The sequence below is a fragment of the Strix uralensis genome, chromosome 3 (genome assembly GCF_047716275.1).
Source record: "Strix uralensis isolate ZFMK-TIS-50842 chromosome 3, bStrUra1, whole genome shotgun sequence".
Lineage (NCBI taxonomy): Eukaryota > Metazoa > Chordata > Aves > Strigiformes > Strigidae > Strix > Strix uralensis.
This window is the reverse complement of record NC_133974.1, coordinates 101966222-101988262: the sequence shown is the minus strand read 5'-3', so window position 1 is coordinate 101988262 and position 22041 is coordinate 101966222. Positions and strand designations below refer to the sequence as shown.

At 42.0% G+C, this 22041-nt stretch overlaps 1 protein-coding gene and 1 long non-coding RNA gene across 2 annotated transcripts in view; both read left to right on the top strand.

Moving 5' to 3' along the window:
- Positions 1-11651, top strand: part of PKDCC (protein kinase domain containing, cytoplasmic) — a 37966-nt gene extending 26315 nt beyond the window's left edge. Inside the window, exons 6-7 of the mRNA XM_074864846.1 lie at positions 7375-7548; positions 10392-11651. Coding sequence (XP_074720947.1) covers positions 7375-7548; positions 10392-10477 — 260 coding nt within the window. The 3' untranslated portion in view covers positions 10478-11651. The remainder of the gene's footprint in view (positions 1-7374; positions 7549-10391) is intronic.
- A 3393-nt stretch (positions 11652-15044) lies between these two features.
- LOC141941863 (uncharacterized) overlaps positions 15045-22041 on the top strand; it is a 47259-nt gene continuing 40262 nt past the window's right edge. Inside the window, exon 1 of the long non-coding RNA XR_012628453.1 lies at positions 15045-15172. This is a non-coding gene — a long non-coding RNA (uncharacterized LOC141941863). The remainder of the gene's footprint in view (positions 15173-22041) is intronic.

The window sequence follows — 22041 nt, the reverse complement described above, 5'->3', positions numbered from 1 at the left end:
AATGACAAGAATTAACTATGCCAGTCTCCTCTGACATCTAAAGGGTTGTGACAAAATAAGGCCTTTCTGGTGTGTGATCTATTTTGAAATCCTAAAAGCAGAACTAGAAGAGAATCCAGATCCAAGAATTGCAAGATTTTGGTTTTTCTTTTTTTGGGAAAGGAAACCACAGAAGGTTCAGGTAACAGTCTTCAGAATATGTCTTAGGTCTAAATGCTTTGAATTATACATTGTCTTGGAGAGAGCATTGTAAATTCATACTAGGGAAGAAGAGATCATCATCTTGGACAAGTTATCTAAGGCCATAGCTAAAACGTAAATTTTCAGGAAACAGTCTGTTATCTATTTGGACCTATGTTTTTGAAAGGAAGACCTCCTCCTATGAGCACCATGAAGTGTGCAGAAAGGCAATATTGATAATCAGTAGGGAAGTGACATGAAGAAAGTTCTTGTCAACCCTAGTGTTCCCATGAATAAAATTTAACAAGATGACATAGTCATATTACAGAAGGTCTTGGATATTAAGCTTTCACTGTGCTTCAGTTGTAAAAGATTTTATAGTGCTGTAAATTATATTATGCTCTGGACTTTGCTTTAGTATCTTAGAAACAGAGTAGAGGCGCGGGAGACATTTGATAGCTATGTATGTGTTCTGTAATCATAAATCACACTACTGTTAATGTTGATATAGGAACATTACAGTGTTTAAAACAACACCATGAACAAATACTTTTATATTCCATTGACTGTTGGTCTCTCTTGCTGGAATCCAGAAGAATGTGAACTAAACAGGAACCATGTATTTCTTCTGACGTATGTTATCTAAAAATGATTAAATCGTTCCATTAATTATCCAGATTAAGAGGACTATAAAAAAAATCTACTGGTGTTCATCAGTAAAGTCCTGCCCTAGTATCAACATTTTTATTACTTCAATCAAGTGACACTGATTTGTACCAACTGGGTGTCTGGCCCTTGAGCTAAGCCCCAGCCCTTCAGTTAACTCAGAATTTACTCAGAAATGCGTGAAATCAGCTAACACTAGTAAATCGGATAGCTTTGTTATTCATTAAAGCTAATAGATGACCCATTATTAGGCCTGAGGGTGTGCAAGCCCACAGAAAGGCATAATTAGCTGCTGTTGTTAGTTGAAAGTACATTCTCAGTGCTAAAAAAGCTGCAAGGCTGGACATAAAGCAAAGACACTTTGTGTTTTCCTTTGTCTTAAGGCAATTTGGCAGGATTATGCTGTATGTAAACATTTACAGTACAACAGTGTTTAGAAAAAAATATTCTGCAGGATCACTATAGCAACCTGCTTAGGAAATTGTAAATCCACCCAAGAATTACTGAAATCGGAGTGGTGGTGGGGGGGTGGTGTTCATACACATGTGTATATGCGAGAGAGAAATTTTGCAAGGTTGCTGGAATATTGTTTGAGGCAGTTTGTGTATCCTATGGCAGGCCACAATGTGAAGGCTAAAAGTATGCTGCTGAAGGTGCTTGGAGGAATATCCTCCAGCCCGGTCCTTGAAGCCCATATTCGTGCTTTGTCTGGCACTCGTGTGTTCTGTGTTTCTTTCCCAGGGACGTTCAGGCTGCTTGGTGGCCAGCTGAGGGGGAAAGGTGCACAGGGTTGCGAGCATGGGCAGAAAGGCTCCCTCTACGCCCTGCCTTGCACAGAGGGCTTTCGCAGCAGCAGCTGGGCAGTCCCAGCACACAGAGGGATAGAGGAGCAGGTTGCTTTGCACCCATACAGCACTGGAAATACAGTGGGGCTGTATAGCTGGATACTGACCAGTTGGTGGTTGCTCAAACGTGTCTCCACTGTCGTGCAAACCATATACACTATTCACTGAGCAACGTGTTTTGCTGTTGCTAAACTTCTACAGGTCTGACTTGGCAACGTACAGCAAAATGCTTTTTGCTGGTGGGTTTGATCCTCAGCTCCTTTGAAGAACACTAAAGAAGTCACTGACTGTCTTTTACAAATCCTGTAGGCATCTGTCTTTAAGCATAAATTCCCCGCACACGTGTCCCTAGACACCTTTTGGCTCATCCATCATCAGCATCATTGTTTTTATGAGCGAGTGGGCCAGATGCAGCTTACAGGCATCTGTGGCACTAATTTGGGCTCATTGCCTTCAGTGAATTGGTGTGCAGCACAGAGGTGGCCACGGGTGCAGAGCAATTCCGCAGCCCGGTGAGCGGCCCTGGGACGTGGGGCACGAGGCAGGAAAAACACTCCAGCTGTGTCATGTTAATGGGAATAAAATGTAAGGGAACATGTCGTTCTTCTCCTTATTTATTTGTGTTTCGGTGACAGCCTGCATACCGATTTAAATATGGCTCTACTGTAAGCACAATAGAAGCATATAAAAAGCGGCAAGCCTTACTTCGCTTCCAGCCTGCACGCGGGAAAGAGCCAAAGGACTGAAATACTCACCAGAGAAGCAGGGCTATCTCCTGGTCTGACGGCAAACCCGTGTCCTGCCAGGCCTGTCTGTCCTTCCAAACAGTTGGGATTCGTCAGAAATGATTGAAAGCAGAGACACACGGGATACGCCTAGCATGTCATTTTCTCAGACATACCAAAAAATAGCTTTCCGTAGCGCAACTGCACATACGGTTTTGCGAGGCTCATTGTCAGAAGCATGTTTAAATGTGAGGTATTGAAGCAGGAGGAAAATTTCAGCATAAAATGAAGCATACTAAAAACATAAGTGTATTATTGTCTATTTAGGATCTGATTATGTTCTCCATAAGCTCCCTGGCAATCGGTGGGGACTGTTTGTAGATCAAAACACTGCTCAATACCACTTTTTGCTGAGATTGGCAAGATTAGGCTCTTTCTGCTTACTTGTAAGCAAAGCAATTAAAAGCAAATCCAGAGGCGACTGCCAGTGTTCCTCTCGAGAGTGGAGGTAAAGAGGAGGGAGGAAAAGGAGCAGCATAATTTCTCTCTCCACGATGAACATTACTGTGTCTGTGTCATTGACCCACGGTGTATTGGCAGGTGATAACTAGAAAAGAGAACTGGGCAAATTTCCAATGAGTAGCTGTAGTTGGTAGTAAAAATGCAATCTGGCTGCTGTGGCTGAAATAAATGGTCATTAGGACTGATTAAAGTCAGATTCAGGGTGACTCAAACAAGCTAAAAGGGGGAAACCACAGGCGGTTTCACATAGTTTATTATATACTTGTGGAGTTATTTATATGATTCAGTCTAGTACAGTGTAAATGAGTATGTTTATAGATTGTAGTCGGCTTTGGGACAACGCAGGTGATTTTTGATGGAAACAATTTAGAATAAGATTTTAAAGCACTGGCTTTCTTTTATAGCTGTTGCACTGGTCTGTGATGCTGCAGATTGCTTTTAAAGATGCCTCTCTTACCTGTCACAAGAAGGTGCTCAGTTTGTAGATCACTGTGGCCGTTGTGGGGGCTGGCTAGCACTGTAAGAAACTTCTGAGAAGACTTTGGCCTGATGGAAACAGCATGTTTTGATTGACCAGAACAAACTTGTAAAAATATTTTAAAACTATTAAAAATATCTCAAAACTTTTGAGGATTGCCCAGATTCAGCATAGCAAGATATTTTGAAGTTTCAAAATGTTTACAGGGCAGGAAAAATGTTTCCTAATAGGGTTTATTTGTATAACTGTGAGCAGGGAATCAGCTCCCATATGTGAAGCTGGAGTAAATCTGTTGTAAGTGACATCAAGATCAGGTTTACTGCATTGCATTTATTTGCTTCAATCCTCACAAAACCAATAGATGGAGAAAAGGATTCTTTTTCCATTGTGATACTGGTAGGAGCGTCTTGCATTTCTCTGATCTATTTCTTGCCATTACCTTGATTAGACTTCATGTACTGTGTGTCAAGCTATGTGTATGTACGCAAAAGTGTAAATTTATGACTGCATTTATAGTATTAGGCAAGTATTTATTGGTTTTAAACACCATTAGTCTGGAAATTGACCAGAACTTTGACCTTTTTATGATGTGATTTACTGCTGTGAGCCTTCAAATTCCATGGACTCCATTTAAGCAAGTTTCAGGTCTTAGCAGGGCGAAAACCTGAGCTGGAGCTGTCTTTAAACCAGTGGAGTATTGCTTAATGGAGCAAGTAACTGAACTGTAGTGATCAAGATGATCATTTAAAGGTGTAGGGGAAGCCCAGCTCTCTTGTGGGCTGGGGCTAATGTCACTGCTGGGGCACATCTTGATAGAGGGGCATCTCTCAGGAGCATCCTTCTAGTTCACGTGAGAGGAGTGCATGTCTTCACAGCTTCTACAAATAAGGGCTAAGGGGTCAGCTCCCTAATTTGTCGCTGTGTAAACAAGAGATTCCAGGGATATTTGCCTTTGTCATGTGGACGGGTAAGGCAGCTATCTTGCTCTGCTCGAGATAAAGTGAGTTTTGGAGAGAAGTGTGGTTTCCTCAGACCAGCGCTTGGTTGGTGTTGCAGTGAGTTTCTGATCAGTTCTGACTGTAATAGTTTAACGGGAGATCCTGTGTAGGCTTCCTGGGGTGGCGGGAACACCTGGCTGGTTTGGGAGCATGAGCCAGGGTGTGGGGCCATCGGGTGTCCTGCTCTCTGCTTCTTGTGGCCACCTGCCCATTGGGATGCTCCTGGGGGAGGGCACTCCCATGCAGCCGCCCCTGCTGCCTGCCATGCAAATGGGGAGAGGGGCTGCCTTCCTGCCTTTCCCCCTCACTGCATCCCACTCCCCTCCCCACAGGCAGCGTAGGCAGGATGCTCCAATCCCCAGACTGCAGGTATTGAGCAATCTGTGCCAGTTTGAGGGAGCTGCCAGAAGGTGCCTTTGTGCAGCCTGTGTGACTCTGTGCTTTTACTTAGACTCCAGTGGCTGTATTTTCACCTGTCTGGTGCTTGGTGATCTCCCAGCCAAGGAAAATGCTCTTTGTTTGTAAGTCATGCTGCTGTGTACCTGTCACACTACCCTGTTCCCATGAGTCGTTGCAGATGGTGGTGGCTTCCCTTGTGTAGGAGCTGGCAGGGAGCAGCAAGGAGGGTGAGGACAGCCACAGGGCTTTGCTGCATGATGAGACCACCCTAAGTACTGGCGTGGAGGTTTCCATCCTCTCTTGCACTCGCAAGCCAGGACCTCACCATCACAGTTATTGCTGGCCCAACTCCATCCATAAATGTGTCCGAGCTGCCCAAATGATTTACCAGGCTCAGTCACCTTGGAAAAAGTCAATGGAAAGGGAGAACTTTATCTCCTACCTCTCATAGAGCCTGAGGTCACATAAATCACTGCTGCTCTTTTGAAATTTGTTTATGTCAGCTGAGAGCCTAACCCCTGACAGTGTTGAGAAGAAGGAAAGTGCTATAGGCATATTAACAGGCATATGTGCAGAGAAGAGTTTAAAAATTGAACAATAATCCAAATTAAGGGCCTTCCAGATGGGCTTCTGTCTTGCATGGAGAAAAATACACTATGTGACGTGGGTCTGCTCAGCTTAGTGCCCTGACGGCATACTGAGGGATTCTGCAGCTCCTTCTCGGGCCTGGCCTGGAGCCCTGCAGGCTCTGAGAGCACACTCGGGAAAGTCCAGGGGTTGGGGCACGCTCCCTGCTGACGTGGAGAATCAGGCAGATGCTTCATCTTCTTGTGCTGCAGCAAGTGCCCTCATTCTGTGAACGTCCTCTGTGGTGTGGGCTCTGTCACAGTGCAGTGTTAGGTGGCGCTTCTGTAGCCATGCAGAGAAGTTATGAGTAGTCACGTTTTATATCCAGTCAACGTGGCACGCACACTGAAACAGATAGTTTTATATGATGCTGACAATCGTGAATTAATTTTTTTGCATTCCATTTGCACATACCATTTTACTGACCTTGGGTGTGAGGTACAATATAGATAAGAGAATACTGTTCAGTTACATTCAGCTATTGTTACACTCTACAGTTTATACAGAAATTAAAAAAAAAAAAATCCAGCCAGTAGCAGTTTGATTGATGCTGTGACTTTTCTTCAGAAAAATACATATATATTTTTCATGGAGACATGACCATGTGAAATGTAAACTGTCTTTTTGTTTTGTTTTGTTTTTTCTTTGTCTGAGTGAGTCTGTGTTTTCTGAATTCATGAAAACTTTTTTGCTTTTGATTTAAGTGGGACATGATCAGCTCTGATTTTGCCTCTTGTTTGTGAATGTTTCTTATGATGCTTTTAATGAGCTAGGCTTAAAGAAAAATGCATTCACTGCATTCATTTCCCACTATTTCAGACTGTGTGGTGTGAATGAGCACTTGTGGGTGTGTACTTCTTTTCCCAGTTGAAATACTGGCGGTTTAGAGTAGTAGACGCACTTGCCTCTGACTCGGTGGTGTTCATACAATGTGCTGCCTGAAATATTAGCAGGCTGAATCTGCAATGTCAGGCAGAAAATGTCTGAACCAAAGTGACTTAAGAATAGGCTGTGAGTCAGGGCCGGCAGGTCTGGTTTCCATAATAGTTACAATTAGAAGAAATATAGAATGTTATTTATTTTTTTGAAAAGGATGTGGCAGGGAGAGACAGGGGGGAACCATCAATTTGTGCGTCTGGATGCTAAATAGAAATGTTTATAAATGATTAGTCGAATTTGCTGATGCATTCATTAGAGAACCCCCTGTCAGCGGCTGGGAAAGTGAGAGGAGCTGTGAACAGAGAACAAGAGGCAGCTCATAAAGGCAAGTGAGACTGAACGGCAGCCAAGGGAGAGGAGTAATCGGCAGGGCAGCGCGGAGGCGCTGGGCGAGGACCGCGCTGACATGCTCCCGCTACTTTTTTTTTTCTTCTCTTCGGAGGCCCATCAAGCGACTCCCCTTTTGTGCTAATCTGAGGAAGCAAAAAAAGTTTGCTTAATTAAAAGCCTGTCTTTTCTTCCATCTCTAAAGGAGCTGGAGGAAAATAGCATGCTCTTCTGAGGGGGAGGGAGGGCTGGGAACGCCTGGTCAGGTCTCACCCCGACAATCCCGCTCACTGTTAAGAACTAGGACAGTGAGTCAGTTCATTCAAGTGGATGCTGTTTATTCAATGGGACATTCTTCCTGTAAAACTCCTAATAAAACCAAAGCCTCGCCTACGCAGTGGGGAAGGGGAAAGGGTTTTGTGCACAGACTGTTTATTTACAGACGCTTTCTGGAAAAAAAGGTGAGAAGAAGAAAGGAGGAAAGGAAAAGAAAAGTAAGGTGCAGAGCTATAAACACGTTTGGGAGTAAACCAGGGCTGGTACAGTCTAGGCCGTCACCTTTTCCATCATATATCCTGCCTCTAAGTTGTTATAATAAACCTTGCTTGTTAAAAACGGGCAGTTTGCTGGAGCATTCAAAACAATTGCTTTGCTCTGGTTATTTGCAGAGTACAGACGGGTGCCTGAAGCTTTTATTCCCGATGAGAACTACAGATGCTGGCCATCTTACCATCATAAGGGCTGTCTTCTCTCCGTGTTTGACGTCAACGAAGCCATTGAGATCTGTGACAGCTACTCCCAGTGCAAAGCTTTCGTCCTAACTAACGAGACAACTTGGACAGGTAGGTCGTGGATGCTGCAGAACAGAAGCAGCAGCAGTCATGTATTCTGGCTGCTTTAAGTGTTTTAATGCAGTTTGGGGAGTGTGCTGTGATGGGCTGTGGGAGCCACCAGCAACAGCTAGAGGTGGGATAGTTTCTGAAGCTCCAGCTGAGGCAGTTTTGGTTTTGGTGGGGGTTCCCTTTGCCAGCTGCCAGGGGAGCAGGAACCTGCGGACAGGCTCAGAGGAGCTGACGTCAGGGGGCTACAGCATATGGACCATAGGTCTCCAAGCTGCGGGATCTGAAACTTTATTTTAAAAGCAGCAGAAACAACAGCAAAAGCCAGTGACCTGTTTCTGCAGTTAAATGTGCAGGACATGGTCCAACATCTGGATTTAAATAAATCTTTCCAAGCCATATGGTTGTTGCAATTTGACACAAAACCAAACAGGTTCTCCTGTGCGTCTAGCTGGGACTTCCCGGCTGGTGTCAGAGATGCCCTGTCGCTGGTGGGAACACTGTGCTTCTAGCAGTAGGGCTTTGGCTAAAGGACAGCGAGAAGGGAGGGTTTAAAACCAGGTAGATGTAGAAGTAGAAATAGCAGTAGTTCCAGGGGAGAATCCCATTTGCTACCACAACTCATTTTCTTGTCTAAAAGAATACACTCGTTGAAAAGAGAAATACATTTTCCAAAAGGCCTGTGGGCCTGGCAGTCCCAGTGTGGTTCCCCTGAAGGCAGGCAGTCGGTGCCGATTGACATCAAGCAGAGAATTGGCCCTGGCTTGCTGCTTCTGCACTAGACTTTCAAGCAACTCCAGAGCAATCTGAGAAACAAAAATGTTACAAGTCTCTGCTACAAATCTCCAGTAGTTGCATCTCTGGAGTGGCTGAGGGGTTCAAAGAGCTGGGTGCCCCAGCCGGCTCACAACCCTGCACCCCTTCCCTGTGTGCCCAGGGGAGCTGCATGCCCCTGCGGCTGGACCCGGCAGCTCATCCAGCAGTGTTCCCCTGAGCATGCTGCAACCCCTGAAGGGTAAAGAAAAAAGACATGTTTGTGCCTCTAAGAGCAGTGGACCAAGTCCACGTCCTTTCGTAATCTTCCCCAGAGATAAAACCCCCACTGGAGTCAGGCTGAGTTTTTCTTCTGTGGTGGCTGGTTGTGGACACGTGCCCTTTCCCATCCCGTGACTGCTGTGTGTCGTCTCCCCACGCACAGGGCTGCTCCCCTGCCTGCAATTGCCATTTTCTGCTCCTGTCTTTGAGAGGAAGGGTGGCTGATGCTAGCCACAGCTTGGGAAAGCTGATTGAAGTCCTTGCACTGCCACAGACTTCAGTGTGGCAAGTTATTTGGTCTTGGAGGCTCAGCTTTCTGTCTGTACACCTGCGATCACAACATGCCTTAACCTTAAAGTCAAAATCTACCTTGTGTGCAGTTGGGTGCTTTAGTTGTGCTTAGCTGAGCAACATAAATACACACCACAGCCAGGCTTACATACATGCCTAGCCAGGTCCTCAGCTCTGAAAGCATCACAAACAAGTAGAAACTACAGACAGTTCATATGTTTCAGAGTGTTTTAGGCAGTGTACTGCTACGGCTTTCTGTCTTTTTTGTGCTTCTGGAAGGTGTGAACAGAGACTTTCATGGAACCTAGAAAAAACTAATTTATATTAACCTTGCCTGTGGCTAACCTGTGACTACTAGGCCATCATGTCAGACTACCTGTAGTCAGACTATTGAAGTTAATTAATATACTAAAAAACCAATTATTATAGCACAGGGAAATTCATAGGAAGTTTAGAGCAGCTCCTGTCTCAGGTTACAATATTAAAAGCAAATGAGATGTAGTAGCAATGGTTCTAGTCTTATTTATGACTCCCTTTACTGTGTCATTTCTGATGCATGAGCATTTGAGTCCCTGAAACCCGCAGCATGGAAATTTGCTCAGTAGTTGAGGCATCCTGTTTGCCATATGATACTTTTTAAGAAAATAGTGTTATGGGAGCCCCCTAGAGAGGCAGGCTGGGAGTAAATAGCATTTGATTTTCTAAAGTTTAGAGAGAGGGAAGTTAATCAGATGTGGGAAGGATCTCTGTGGCCTCTGCTTCAAGGAAAGACAAGACAGTGCAGGTCTGTGTGACGGCAGGTACTCAGCAAGAGGCAGGGGTGTGAATAAGATGCCAGGTCAGTAAGGATGGGGAGATACAAGAACTGTGCTGTGGCTCCCGCAAAAGCTGGTGAGGGAAACCTTACCAAATCCAGGCCCCACTGCCCTCGGATGTGTATATGGCACGTGCCATAGGCTGTTAGCCCTTGCTGGTGCTTTTTGTATGAGGAGTTGAAACCTTGTTCCAGCTTGTTTAAAACCCAGAGCTACAAAGTGACCAGCAAGAGCTATTTCAGAGAAAGTTGTGTTTAACATACATCGCACTGATCAGTTTTGTAAAGATTCAAGCATGCAAAGGTGATTCTGTTCCTGTACAATCAAATTAATGTCCTTCATTTAAGCCCTGAACTCAAGCCTGTTTTTATCAGTGGGAGAGTCTTTAAATACTTTTTTAAAGATCATGTGAAATTTGTGTCTTCAGACCTTTCCTTCATTTACTGTATTAGCTGTGCACAGCCATATCTTGACCATAATTAGATAAAGGTACTGAAACCAGGGCACATTCAGTGTCAATTTAGACAAAAGCATTTCAGGTTTGTACCAGTTGACATTAAGAGAGAGTTCAGTCTTGGATTGCCTGAAGAATGCATAGGTTGAAGAAGAATATGAAATGTCAATATTTTAAGGTAGGCAACCTTTTGCTCATCACTTCTAATTTTTTTTTCCCCTCCCCCCCACCCCTTCTCCTATTCGGTGCAGGTCGGCAACTTGTCTTCTTCAAGATGGCCTCAAATCATATCATGCCTGATCCTGACAAGATAACATATGTGAAGGTGACAGACTGACACCTAAAGTGGCTCAGTCTGACATGTGAGTGACAAGAGCTGTTTGTGTATAAATATAGGCAGCTGTTAGGTAGAAGGAGGCTGTGGCTGGAGAGATAATTGCACTATTACTCATTCTAATCTATAGAGTGCCAAACAAAACTTTAAAGAAATAACCTGCATGACCAGGATGAATGTGCAATAAAACAACATTTTGAAAATGTGATTTTTTTTTTTAGAACAAAGCAAAATACAAGATATGATACACTGTTAGGATATAATTTTGGTTATAAATCAGCTGGCAGCTCTGGCTTTTCTAACCAAGGTTAGCATAACGTTTCTGACCTATACATGTGTGTACAGGGATGAAAGTTGATCATTTCTATGGGAAGTCTGTATCCTCCACGCTGATATTTATATGGGCACGTACAATCACAACAGAGCAACTGAAGCATATCAGTTTGTAAGCTGAATAGCAAACGTTACTGAAGACAATCAGCACTTGTGTTAAAGCTATCAAATATGCAGTGCCAGCATATTTGTCAAAAGGAAGGAATTGGTTATGTTTAGAATCGCAAGACTGTAGCTAATTTTCATTTTTGCTTCCAATGTTATCATAGAGTTTAATTTTTAATTTAAAAGAGCGAATCATTATGTAGGTCTAGCAAATCACATAAGCATATGAATAGTCCCACTGAAAGGGTAGGGACTTGGACCCAAGTGCCGAGTGCTTTGCTGAATAGGGATAGGCCTAAGCATATGCTTACAATTAAGCCTGTGCTTAAGACTTTTGTTGAATTGAGTTTGAATTGTTCAGGAAGCCACATCTTTGACAGACTGGCAAAGCAATCCAGCTGGTGGAACAGTACTAGTTTAATGACTATCTTGCAGTTATTAGTATTTTTTATGATCAAATCCTTGGTTTTCTAAGGCACCGCTTGCTAATTCTTAGAATGAATGAAGTAAATGACCTTAATAATGTCAAATGAATGCTAGCCTTAATTCTATACAAAATGCATCTTACAGGCATGGTGTGTCTAGAGAATTTGCTTTCAGTGAAAGCAATAAAGTAAATGCTAAAGTGACCAATGTCATACTGTTTTGTAGTTTGTACAGTCAGGAAAAAAAATGTGCTTTTGTTTCTCAAATTGTTTATTTTTGTAAAAAAAACCCAATAAAAGATAAATACAGTTTCTTTCATAGTCAATTTTTTTGTGTTGCAAATAAATGCCTAAGTCTAGTGAAGACTTAGAGGTATTGTATGTAAACTTAAGCCTGGGATGCTTTTTCCAGGAAGGAGCTGAGGTTGTTCCAGTGGCTCCCAGTGAAGGGTGTGTTTCTGGGGTACGTGGTGGCTTTGTCTACGCAGTTGCCTGTCCCGAAGCAGGGGGTGTATTTTCTTTACCAAGGAGGGTCAGGGAATGGGAGAGTAGGAGAGCCAGGGAAGCCGGCCAGCAGTGTGACCATGCAGGAGAAGTGGTCCGACAGTGACACTGTCAGCAGCAGGTCTCGTCTCAGCGCGGTTTCTCTGAGGTCACTGATACCCTAACAACTTCTGGCAATTGACTGAAATGACATGCTGTAATGGCTGTAACTCACAAATTATCAAACTCCCAACTGTAATAGCTCAGCTGATTGTGTCGCTGTGCACTTAGGAACCCATCAATCATGATGTGGTAATAAACAAACACTACAGATTCTTTTAAAATTGCTACATAAATCATGCCAACACATACTGCACAGTTCGTTGAAGTGATATGGGTTGTTGGCACTGAGGTGCTGCTATGTATTTTTAAAGTCTTTAACCTCCTGTGATTACCTTCCCATTAAGCACTGTACACTGTTCCAAAAATACTCAGTGTTTAAAAACAACATGAATGGTTAAATTAGTTGCATTCCTAGGTAAAAAATAACATTTAAAAGAAAAAGAAAGATATCCATGGTAATTTTTTAATGTTGTAGTCGGGTAACTTAGTATAATTTAATTCCATCACTTTCTGTGCACCGGAAAAAAATGCCTCTTAAGTCAGGAATTGTTTATCCCTGGAATTAAACAAACTTGCCAAACCAATTTACATCAGCTTTTGCAAACAGAGATCAAGTAAACAAGAAAGAAACATAGCTGTAAGCCAAGAAGCTGGATTCTGAATTTCAGTGGTAATCAACTTTATACAAGCAGTTTTATAACTCTTTGAGAGTAAGGCTTTCCATTGGAAATGCTGATTAAAATCTTAATAAGAGAGGCGTGATGCTACAATAAGTGGATTTAATAGCTGTAATAAGCACTGGTAAAAGTCTGAATTTATGGGCAGAAAGTGTCTTTGGCAGCAGTGGTTCTGATTCAGCAAAGTGCCTGGCTGGCGCTTGTGGCATGGAAACCCCTGAGAAGCCACAGTAGAGGAGGAGGAGGAGGAAAGCAAGGCGCAAAGTGAGCTGGCAGGTCTGGGCCAGTCAGTCTGGGAGCTGCTCCACATTTTCTGTGGAAAAGGCATTTCTATCTGTTTTTCCTCCTAACATTTTGACTGCTTTTTACATTTCCTGGCTTCCTCAAGCCACAAGGTGGAAATATGAAAGAAGACACCCACAGGACTTTAAACGACTGATGTCTGCCTGCGCACATGCACGTGTGTGTATGTGTATATGTATTTATGTATGTGTCATGCTGAACAGGGAGAGCTTATTTCCTCAGTGAAAACCAATTGGCTGTGCACAAAATGAAGTGCTAAACAGGATGTTGAGTTCATCTGGAGAAGTGAGAGCTGCGTGAGGCAGTGGGTGCTGCAGCTCTGCGAGGGGTTGTGCTGAGCGGGGTTGTGCTGAGCGTTTGGTCCGATCCAGCACCGCATTGCCCCAGGCGGGCTGCGACTCGGAGCACCTCCCAGAACTGCCTAGTCTCTGTGATGGTTCGGTGAAGGGGTGACGCTAGCCCCACCACTGGGAACAGACTCCAGACAACGAAGTGGGCACTGCTCAGCATCACCTCTGGCCTGACATCCTGAGGGTTGTAGTGGAGACATGCCGAGAGCTTTGGTCTTTGCTTAGACCAAAATAAAAATGTGTTCTTATATTTTTCTGTATCTTGTCTGAGCCTACTGTTTTCTCTTTGGTCATTTTTCAAAACTTTCTCCCCAACTTCATTGCATCTTTTTAAGTGGAAAACTGAGGTCTCATGTATTCAGCTCCAGAAACAGGTTGTTACAGCTCACATTGCATCTAAGAGAAATCTGTGGTGAAATTAGTGACACCACCATGAGCATTCATCACTCTGAGAGAAAGCCTGAAAACAAGTGGGCCCTGTTGCCAGCTGAGGAGCTCTGGTAAGTTTGTATAGAGAGTGAAGGGGGTTGGATGGGCAGTGAGACACTGGTGAAGAATCTGAGAGAGATGTTCTTTCAACATGAGATAAAGGAGTTTAGTGTAAGTACAACTATTCCTAATGTGCTTTGCCCTGCCTCTCCCTGCTTCACTGAGGTATTTTGCTTAGTACTTCTGCCAGCCGTGACAACCAAGTTTCCTGTAAGATCTGTGAGAAGGATGGCAGAGTGGGGTGCAGGGAGGACAGCAGCTTGGAGTGGAGGCAGGTCTTCCTATTGCCAGTGGTGTAACTGTTGGGGACCACTGTCCTGGTCACGTGGTAGGTGCACAGTGAAGACCTTGTCCCTGCCTCTGAAAGTCACCTTATCAACTTGTACCACAGCTCATAAGTCATCAATGCAGCCTTCTGTTCATACCAGGTGAGCTCTGAGTAGGCTCAGAGACTAATCAGTCAGTCACAGACAAACATCCTGGAAAACATAGCTACCCACATGGGCTCTCTCTGCAATGGTTATGGAGAGCAGAGCCCCAGCATCTCTCCACGGGACTGCCCTTCAGGGCTGCTCTCCCACAGCCTGCTCTAACAGACACCCGGGGACATGCAGGAGGCATGTGTTACTAGGAGAATCGAAGGGAGACAAAATAGATACTGTTATTCCACTTCTACTGGTGCTGACTCAGTTACTGCTTATAAGGCCTCACGCCTTCATGCACTATTTAGAGAAAAAAAGACACTCTTGTTGATAATAATTTAGATTAAGAAAATGATTTAGAGGACTTGTAATTCAAAGCATATGGAAGGTGATAGTGAACATCCAGAGATCATGTTATGTTGCCTGTCAGGAAGAAATATATGAATCCAGGGATGTTCAGACTTTAGTAGGGAGAGCCTTATCTTGTATTCTTTAGCACTAAATTCTTTGAAGACTGGCTAAAACCTACTATTGGGGAAAAAAAAAAGGAAAAATGGAGTGGCAAGACTATTCACAATTTTTTCCAGGGAAACATATCCCTAACCTTTTGGTCAAAATGTGAAACACTGTTGAAAGAAGTCAGACAGATTTGGGTCGAGAAGGCTTGACTGAAGTTTTCATCAATCAACTGCAGAAAGAAGAAAATGGGGCTCAAAGAAGAGGAAGATGTGTGAAAAGCAGGCAGTATATAAAGACTTTATAATCATACCCTTCTTAATGATTTTTGAGATGTGATCATTTGATCCTTTTTTTTCTTAAGAAAACATTTTTTTTTTTCTCTCTCTGAGTTTTAAGCAGGAGCGAGACACACCAGGCTGACTCGGGCTGACTGCCTCTGAGAGCTCCGAGGGCACATAGAGTCCATATCCTTTCTTCAGCGCAGACATGGACCTGGGCATTTTAATTCTAATGAGTAAGTTGCTTGCAAGTAAGTACAAGTGATTTTCTTCAAGTTGACATGTATGCTTTTAAAAGCTGCATTTTAAAAATGTGAAGGAAACAAAATGTTGTAGCTCTTCCCTTTGTAGTTGCATGCGATCAACAATAGCCTTTGTAAATTGTGTAATAGGTGCCCCACTTCCCCATGCAAACAGAGGGGAAATATAATTCAGTAGGAGCCGCCCTCATTATGGAACTGTCTGATGTCAAGCCAGAGGGCAAACAACACATTTATTAGAAATTGTGGTTTTTAAACAAAAAATTGCTGCTAACCACAGTTTTTCAGCAAATGACTGTGAAGCTGAGAAGGAAGACTAAACTTGGCTACTTGAAATGATAAAGGCAGATCTTAGTTTGATTTTACCAGTGTAATTCAGTTAATCCTTGATTAATGTTTACACAAAACAGAATCAGACTGTTAGATTTTAAAGTATCATCGGTGGAGTGGGAACTTAGTAAAACCTTCTTCTTGGACCTAAATGTTTGAACTATATAAGTGAGGAAAAATACACTGATTTTCCCATATATACACACACGTGTGAGCACCTGTGTAGGTTCCTGTGACAGTTAAGCAATGACAACATGAAGAGTTACCTTACTTTAAGGTGGAAGCTTTAGCAAGACACAGCAAATTAAAGACATACTCTTGAATAAATAATCTTAGGAAAGGAATAAGATTTCTACACATTTACACTCACTGTTTAACAGGTATAATGCCATTCTTATTTATCATCCTCCTGCCGACTTCAAGTATGCCCTAAGAACAATTTCCAGTTTTCAATATTACAAGTACCTGGCATGTATGAAGATAATGGTACAAATTGGCATTTACGAACTGCAGCTTTCTATAAATACACTGGAAGGAATGTGGAGCAGCCAGTCTGACAAATAGATGACCAGGGGCACAGCGGCACTTTTAGAAGTGGGTGCACTTAATGTTTTATACAAGACCTTGGATTTGTACGAGTTCATGACCTATTAAAAACCTTATATGACTTACTAGCAGGTATTACCTCATTCTTGGACGCAAGCTGTTAATCAACATGAATGCTACTATTTCTACATGTTTTACTGTCCTGTCCTTTAGTTCCCAAGAGTAACAAACCTAGAGCCTGTTTGAGGAATGGAAACACTTCAATTAAATGTCAGGTTTTCATCTGTATACAGCTCTGATTTCTGCTTCATTTTAGAATTTTGATAAAAACCAGCTCTTAAGCAGAGAGAATATTACAGAGGCAAAAAATAATGCTCATTTTGTTGTATAGGCAATGAATTTGAAAACAGACTCTGCACAGTCTACCCAGAGAATTGAAACGTTTAATGACTTAGATTGTGGGTCAATGTGTCAGATGTGAAAAGAAATCACCATTTTGCTGCCTTATATTGCAATACATGTTCCATGACCTTTAATTATTCTGATATACAGTCCCGTTTCTTAAAGACTGAGCTAGAATCATGTGTTCATATGGGAACAAACTCCTCTTTGCTTCTTTTTACCAACTACTAAAGAGTATGAATAAAAGAGAACTCTATAAGTGTAATAATAATCTTGCAATTCAGAAACCACTGTAGCTGTAGTGCAACTGATTCTGCATGGCTTCTTTGCAGTAACAACCAATGGACAATAGTAGGTGACTGAAATTAGCAGTAATTCCAAAGTGGATGTTGATGCTAATCAAAAATATCACAGGATGTCAAACATATCTCATTCTAAAAGTAATAGAAAAGAGACATGAGAACTATATAGTAAAAAAGGTGTAAGAAAACCAGAGATACCATTTATATAATAATATTTGTATAATTTGCTGTGGGGGAAAACCAAATATGCAGTACCAAAAATTCCACTCTAAATCTCAGGAACAGATTAACTCTTACCTCTTTGAAGTCACCAGCCCATGCAATATCAGTTCTCAGTTTCTATGGTACACTTTGCAATTTATTTCTGCCCAAATCTCAGTCTTCCAGTTCTAGCTCAGAGATGGTAGACCCCTTGTGTGTGACAGAAGAAAACTGCAGCAATACGGTGACTGCTCAGCCGGACTTGGTTCTTGCTTCGTGTTGCAATTCCCTCACCAAAGTTACATAGAAGATGCCTTCAGCTTGCTTGGAATAAATTCCTTAACTACTAGTGTTCCTAATAAAAATTACTATGGACTGCTGGCAAAAGCTACCTTTTTCCTATGATGAGATAAAGCACCCTCCAATGCCATCTAGTGATGCTGATAGAATCTTATTCAAAAACCTACATCTTGTGCATTCTAAGTAAACTTTATGCATGTGTATACTATGGTGTATACTTATGTTTTCATAGCAAACCCAGAACAATTCTGCTTCAACTAATTTCAGCAGTTTTTACTAATGTATTCAGTTAATTTACTATACTAATATTGCCTTTTTTTTTCCTTCTGAATTGTTTGGCAATGTAAGAGGCCACTGAATCTGCTCCAGCTGTCACCTGGAAAGTTATTTGGTGCCATATTCCATGTTGATTGCCCTTAATTCAAACTCTACCACAGGACCATGTGAAGCTGGCTGTTCAGTGCCTTCCAAGGGGCATGCAGCTTACTTTAAAGCGGAGCTCGAGATGCAGAATCCTACAGAAAAATACTAATAATTAAAAAACTGCACATAATTTATTGTAGCAAACCATATATGAATGGCATCAAATTTCTGTTGCCATATCCCCTCGGAGCTGTTGAGGCTGATAAGATTTCATACAGCCACAGAAAATCTGGGGAACGGAACACAGAGGGGATGAAGGAGGGAATGGCAAATTTGCTGTGTTTCATGTATTGGACACCATCTGTATTTTATTCAAATAGGGTTATATATTTTGTGAAAATAAAAACCAGCTTCATGAGTCAGTGTGTGCAAGGCAGTCACTTGAATATCTATAATGGGAAACATGTTTTAGGTTGGAAGTTGCAAAGGGAAATCAAATGTTTGAAGTGTCAAAGTTGGAAAAATATAAAATACGCCTGACACCGTAGCTATTGAAGCCAAAATGAATAAATCATCATCTCAGGAAAGAAAACCCCACCAAGCTCTTGGCTATAACCTTCATTTTCCTACACTCAAATAAAATTACATACAACCTGATAATTTAACCAGACTTGTCAATAAGAACTGATGGCTTCAACAGACACTATCACTTCATGCTTCATTGTAGACTTCAGAAGCATCCAGTATATTATCCAAGAAATAAATTTAATGTCAAACTTTTCTCTTTAAGTTGATAGATAGAAGAACCTTACGCAGTGGAGCTGATGTAAAATATGTCATATTGCAGAACACTAGAGTAAAATGAAATTAATGCCAGCTCAGGAGTTTATTCCCCATGTACAGCTTTTCCTGAGCAGTTATATAAGAAGTATTTTAGTATCTTTCTAAGTAGGACAAGCATGACTTCCAAGAAGGAATTTGAGAGTAACTTTGAGGTTACAATAATAGGAGCCCAAGTTTACACTCCAATTTCTGTTACAGTCTCGGTATTGATTCTGGTCAAGTTTTAAGCCATTCACGTTAGGCTCAGTGTCAGAAATGTGATTTGAAATCATAATAGCACCTATCTGTGCCTGTCTGGGGAAAGGTATTGGGGGACAGTGTTTTCTGGCTTTGTCTGACTCAAGTTTTTATTTATAACAAATGAAGTAGCCTGATGGAGAGATGAGAATACTGCCTTTTTAGCTACAACTTGACATGCAATAATTTGGGCAAACTGAGGACTTTCATTTACTGTTTAAGATGCATCCATACATACTGATTTATTCATCAGAAGGGAATAGTCCCTGGAAATTGCAAATCAGAATAACAACTTACTTTTATTTGCTGAAAACAACCTAGCTGGCCTTTTACTTGCTAAAAATGCGTTAGCTGGTCTAAAGCCTCTGCTGTGCATAGCCTGATCTGAATGCACCAGTGAAGGAAAGAGTGATTGGGACTGGATTTGGCATCCCGAATCTCTCTTTCACTCTGGCCCTAGGTACATGTTGCAGAAGGCTTTCCTTACCTGTTTAGGCACTGTACAGGTCTGAGAGGACCATAGCCCCCTGGGGAGCTCTTGGAGTACTCCACATACTCTGTCCTCTCTAAGTTCCTTCTCTTTCCCGTCTGTGACCCATAGCAAGCAGTGCAGCTTGTTGGTCATGGGTTTACACTGTGAAAACTCTCAACCTTCACCACGCGAATTAGTTTAGGGATAAGTTGGACTTTTCCTGAATGGTGCCATGTAAGCAAACTGGGCAGAGGAAACAAACTCCAATACCTTCCCCCACACTAAGCAGCAATTAGATTTCAGAAGGTCCTGTTGGCTTTCAAACTATCACATGAAGTTAGATATCCAAAGCTGTAGTGACATGGAGAGTCTGTCACCCAGGCAACTTTCATCTGCTCCAAAATGACCCTGATGGGTCTGACCAAAAAGCCAATCACCCCGACTGCAATGTCTGACAGTGGCCAGCAACTGACCCCAGGGAAGAGTAAGTACAGACCTGACCTTTTTTCTGACACTCTCCTCCTCTGTCAAGCAGCAGTTCAGGATTTCCATGAGGTTAAATTATTAAACCAACTCCAGACATTATCTACAAGAGTGTCATATCACTTGTCTTGGCAGCTGTGGCAGGACTAGCATCTCCTACTTTGAAAATAAACTCCTCAGCTTTGGCTCAATGCATATACAGCAGCAGGAAATCGTTATTCTGTGACTGAGTGCTTTTCTATTGACATGATATCTTAATTAAATCTACAAATGGAACACGGCTTTGGTGTTTTCAGTAATTTTTTTCCTCTGTGAATTACTTTCAATATTTGTTTGTTCATCAGCCAGAAATGCAGTCCAAGGGAAGTTGGAAACAATGCTCCGCTTAGAATCTTGATATTAGCACAGTCAGTCCACATAAGGCCATTAAAAACATATACTTAGCAAACCCTCAACGTCCACAAAGAAGGTAGGGCTTTTTACCATCCTTGAAGATTAATTTAAACCTCTAGCAGTGGGTGATATTGCTACGTGTAGATTGGAATTTTTTATTACCTCTTCAACAGTTAGTTAGGAAAGTTTCTTAAAGCACCTCTGCTGATGGAACTAAAAAAAAAAAAGTGCAATACTGCAATCTTTTTGACATATATTACTATTATATAGATCTGGCCTAAGCAATAAGTTTCTGATTTTTCTGGACATAGTTTGCAAAAACAACTGAGGCAGATTCAGTGCTATCTGATCCTGTAGTGCAGGATCTCCAATCTTAGTTGCTGAGTTCTGAGACACAATTACCTTGTTGAATGAATGGATTATAGGTTGAACTAATTCAGGAATTATGGTGAGGTAACTGAACACTGAATTTGATCTATTAACTTCAGACGACTGTGTGGAAATGAAATATATAATGTGTCTATTTTTTTACAGCATTACTGTTAAATTCACTCTTTGGAATGCAGGTCTTAAAGCATGTCCAAAATCTCTCTTTTGAGGTCACCTGTTAATCAACTGTACTTACTAGAAGACATTTATATGCATGAAATTGTTTTCCAATCTCCAGTTGCACTTAATGTGATAAACTTGAAAAGCCCGTTGATCAAAGGTATTAATTACTCTGCTTCATACAATGAATACCTTTGCTGTAAATGAATGTAAGAGATCTGATCTTCTTTTCAATCTGCATGAAGATTTTATGAACGATTCTTTATCTCCAAATGTCTAAGTTTCAAAGATACAGTTATGTAGCTTTCTGGTAACCATAGAAGACTACTAAGAACAAAATACAAATGGCTAAGGAATTGGACAACCTGAGATTCCCTTACTCTTGGGAACAATAACTTGTGCGAACAACTCGCATCCTATCTCCAAACCAGAAAAACGTTTGCGAAAAACTGCAGGAGTGCAGAAGAGAGAAGGAGAGAATGAAGCCTTCCTATTTTCCCTAAACTGTTATGTTCACTCATGGGACTCAACTCAAAAAGCTTATTGCTGTCACATGAGGTGCAAGAGAGGCAAAGGAGGCTTAAGACATTTACATTATAGCTACTTTAACTTGCCTTTCTTACTCCTTTTGGTTACTTGCTCTCTATCAAATTAACACTGTCTTTTATACATAGCAGTTGTATGTGAACGGATGGCTTAAGTCGGTTTTGTCATGAAAAGGTCAAATTCCCACTGCCAACCCATCCTTTCTGAACTAGACTGCAAAATGAGGGCTCCTCATGCAGCCTTTGCTCTCAGGCAAGTCCCAGCCCAATACAAACAAAGCCATTGACTTCAGCGGGCCTGCTTGTATGAATAAGGCTTGTAAGATACAGCCTGTACATTCCAAATTGCCTCTTTTTTATGCCATTCATGCCAGGGATTAATATCTGTGGGAGGCTTTTGTGAAGCCTTCACCCTCTTGCCCTTCCATGGTCCAGCAGTAGCTATGACTTCAAGGATGCAGCTAGTTTTTTTTATCCGTACCGCCCTTTGTAAAACAGCCCTTTGGTTGAGATTGCAGAAACCGAAAATTTTCTTCTAGTCTGCAATTTAAAGTCCCAAATTGCCTTTCTTGGAATACTGTTGGAAGTGCTGAAAGCCAGGGCTTTTCAGTTCCCAGTACCAGCTGATACTTCCCTGCCCTCTGTCAAAATTTCAAAATTAGAGAATGGCAGCGGCTGTGGAATACAAGCTGTCCGTTAGCTCACCTAAGAAATGGCACATTGAATATTCATTGTTCCCTATTGCAAAATGTCATTTTTCCATGAGTACTGCTTGAAGCGGTACAGAGAATACATTTGCATAAACCATTTGTCAGAAACAGAAGACTCTTTGTGAAGAACTATTAAGAAACCACATAATCTACTTTTCTGTTCTTATGCAAGTTCCAGGGAGAA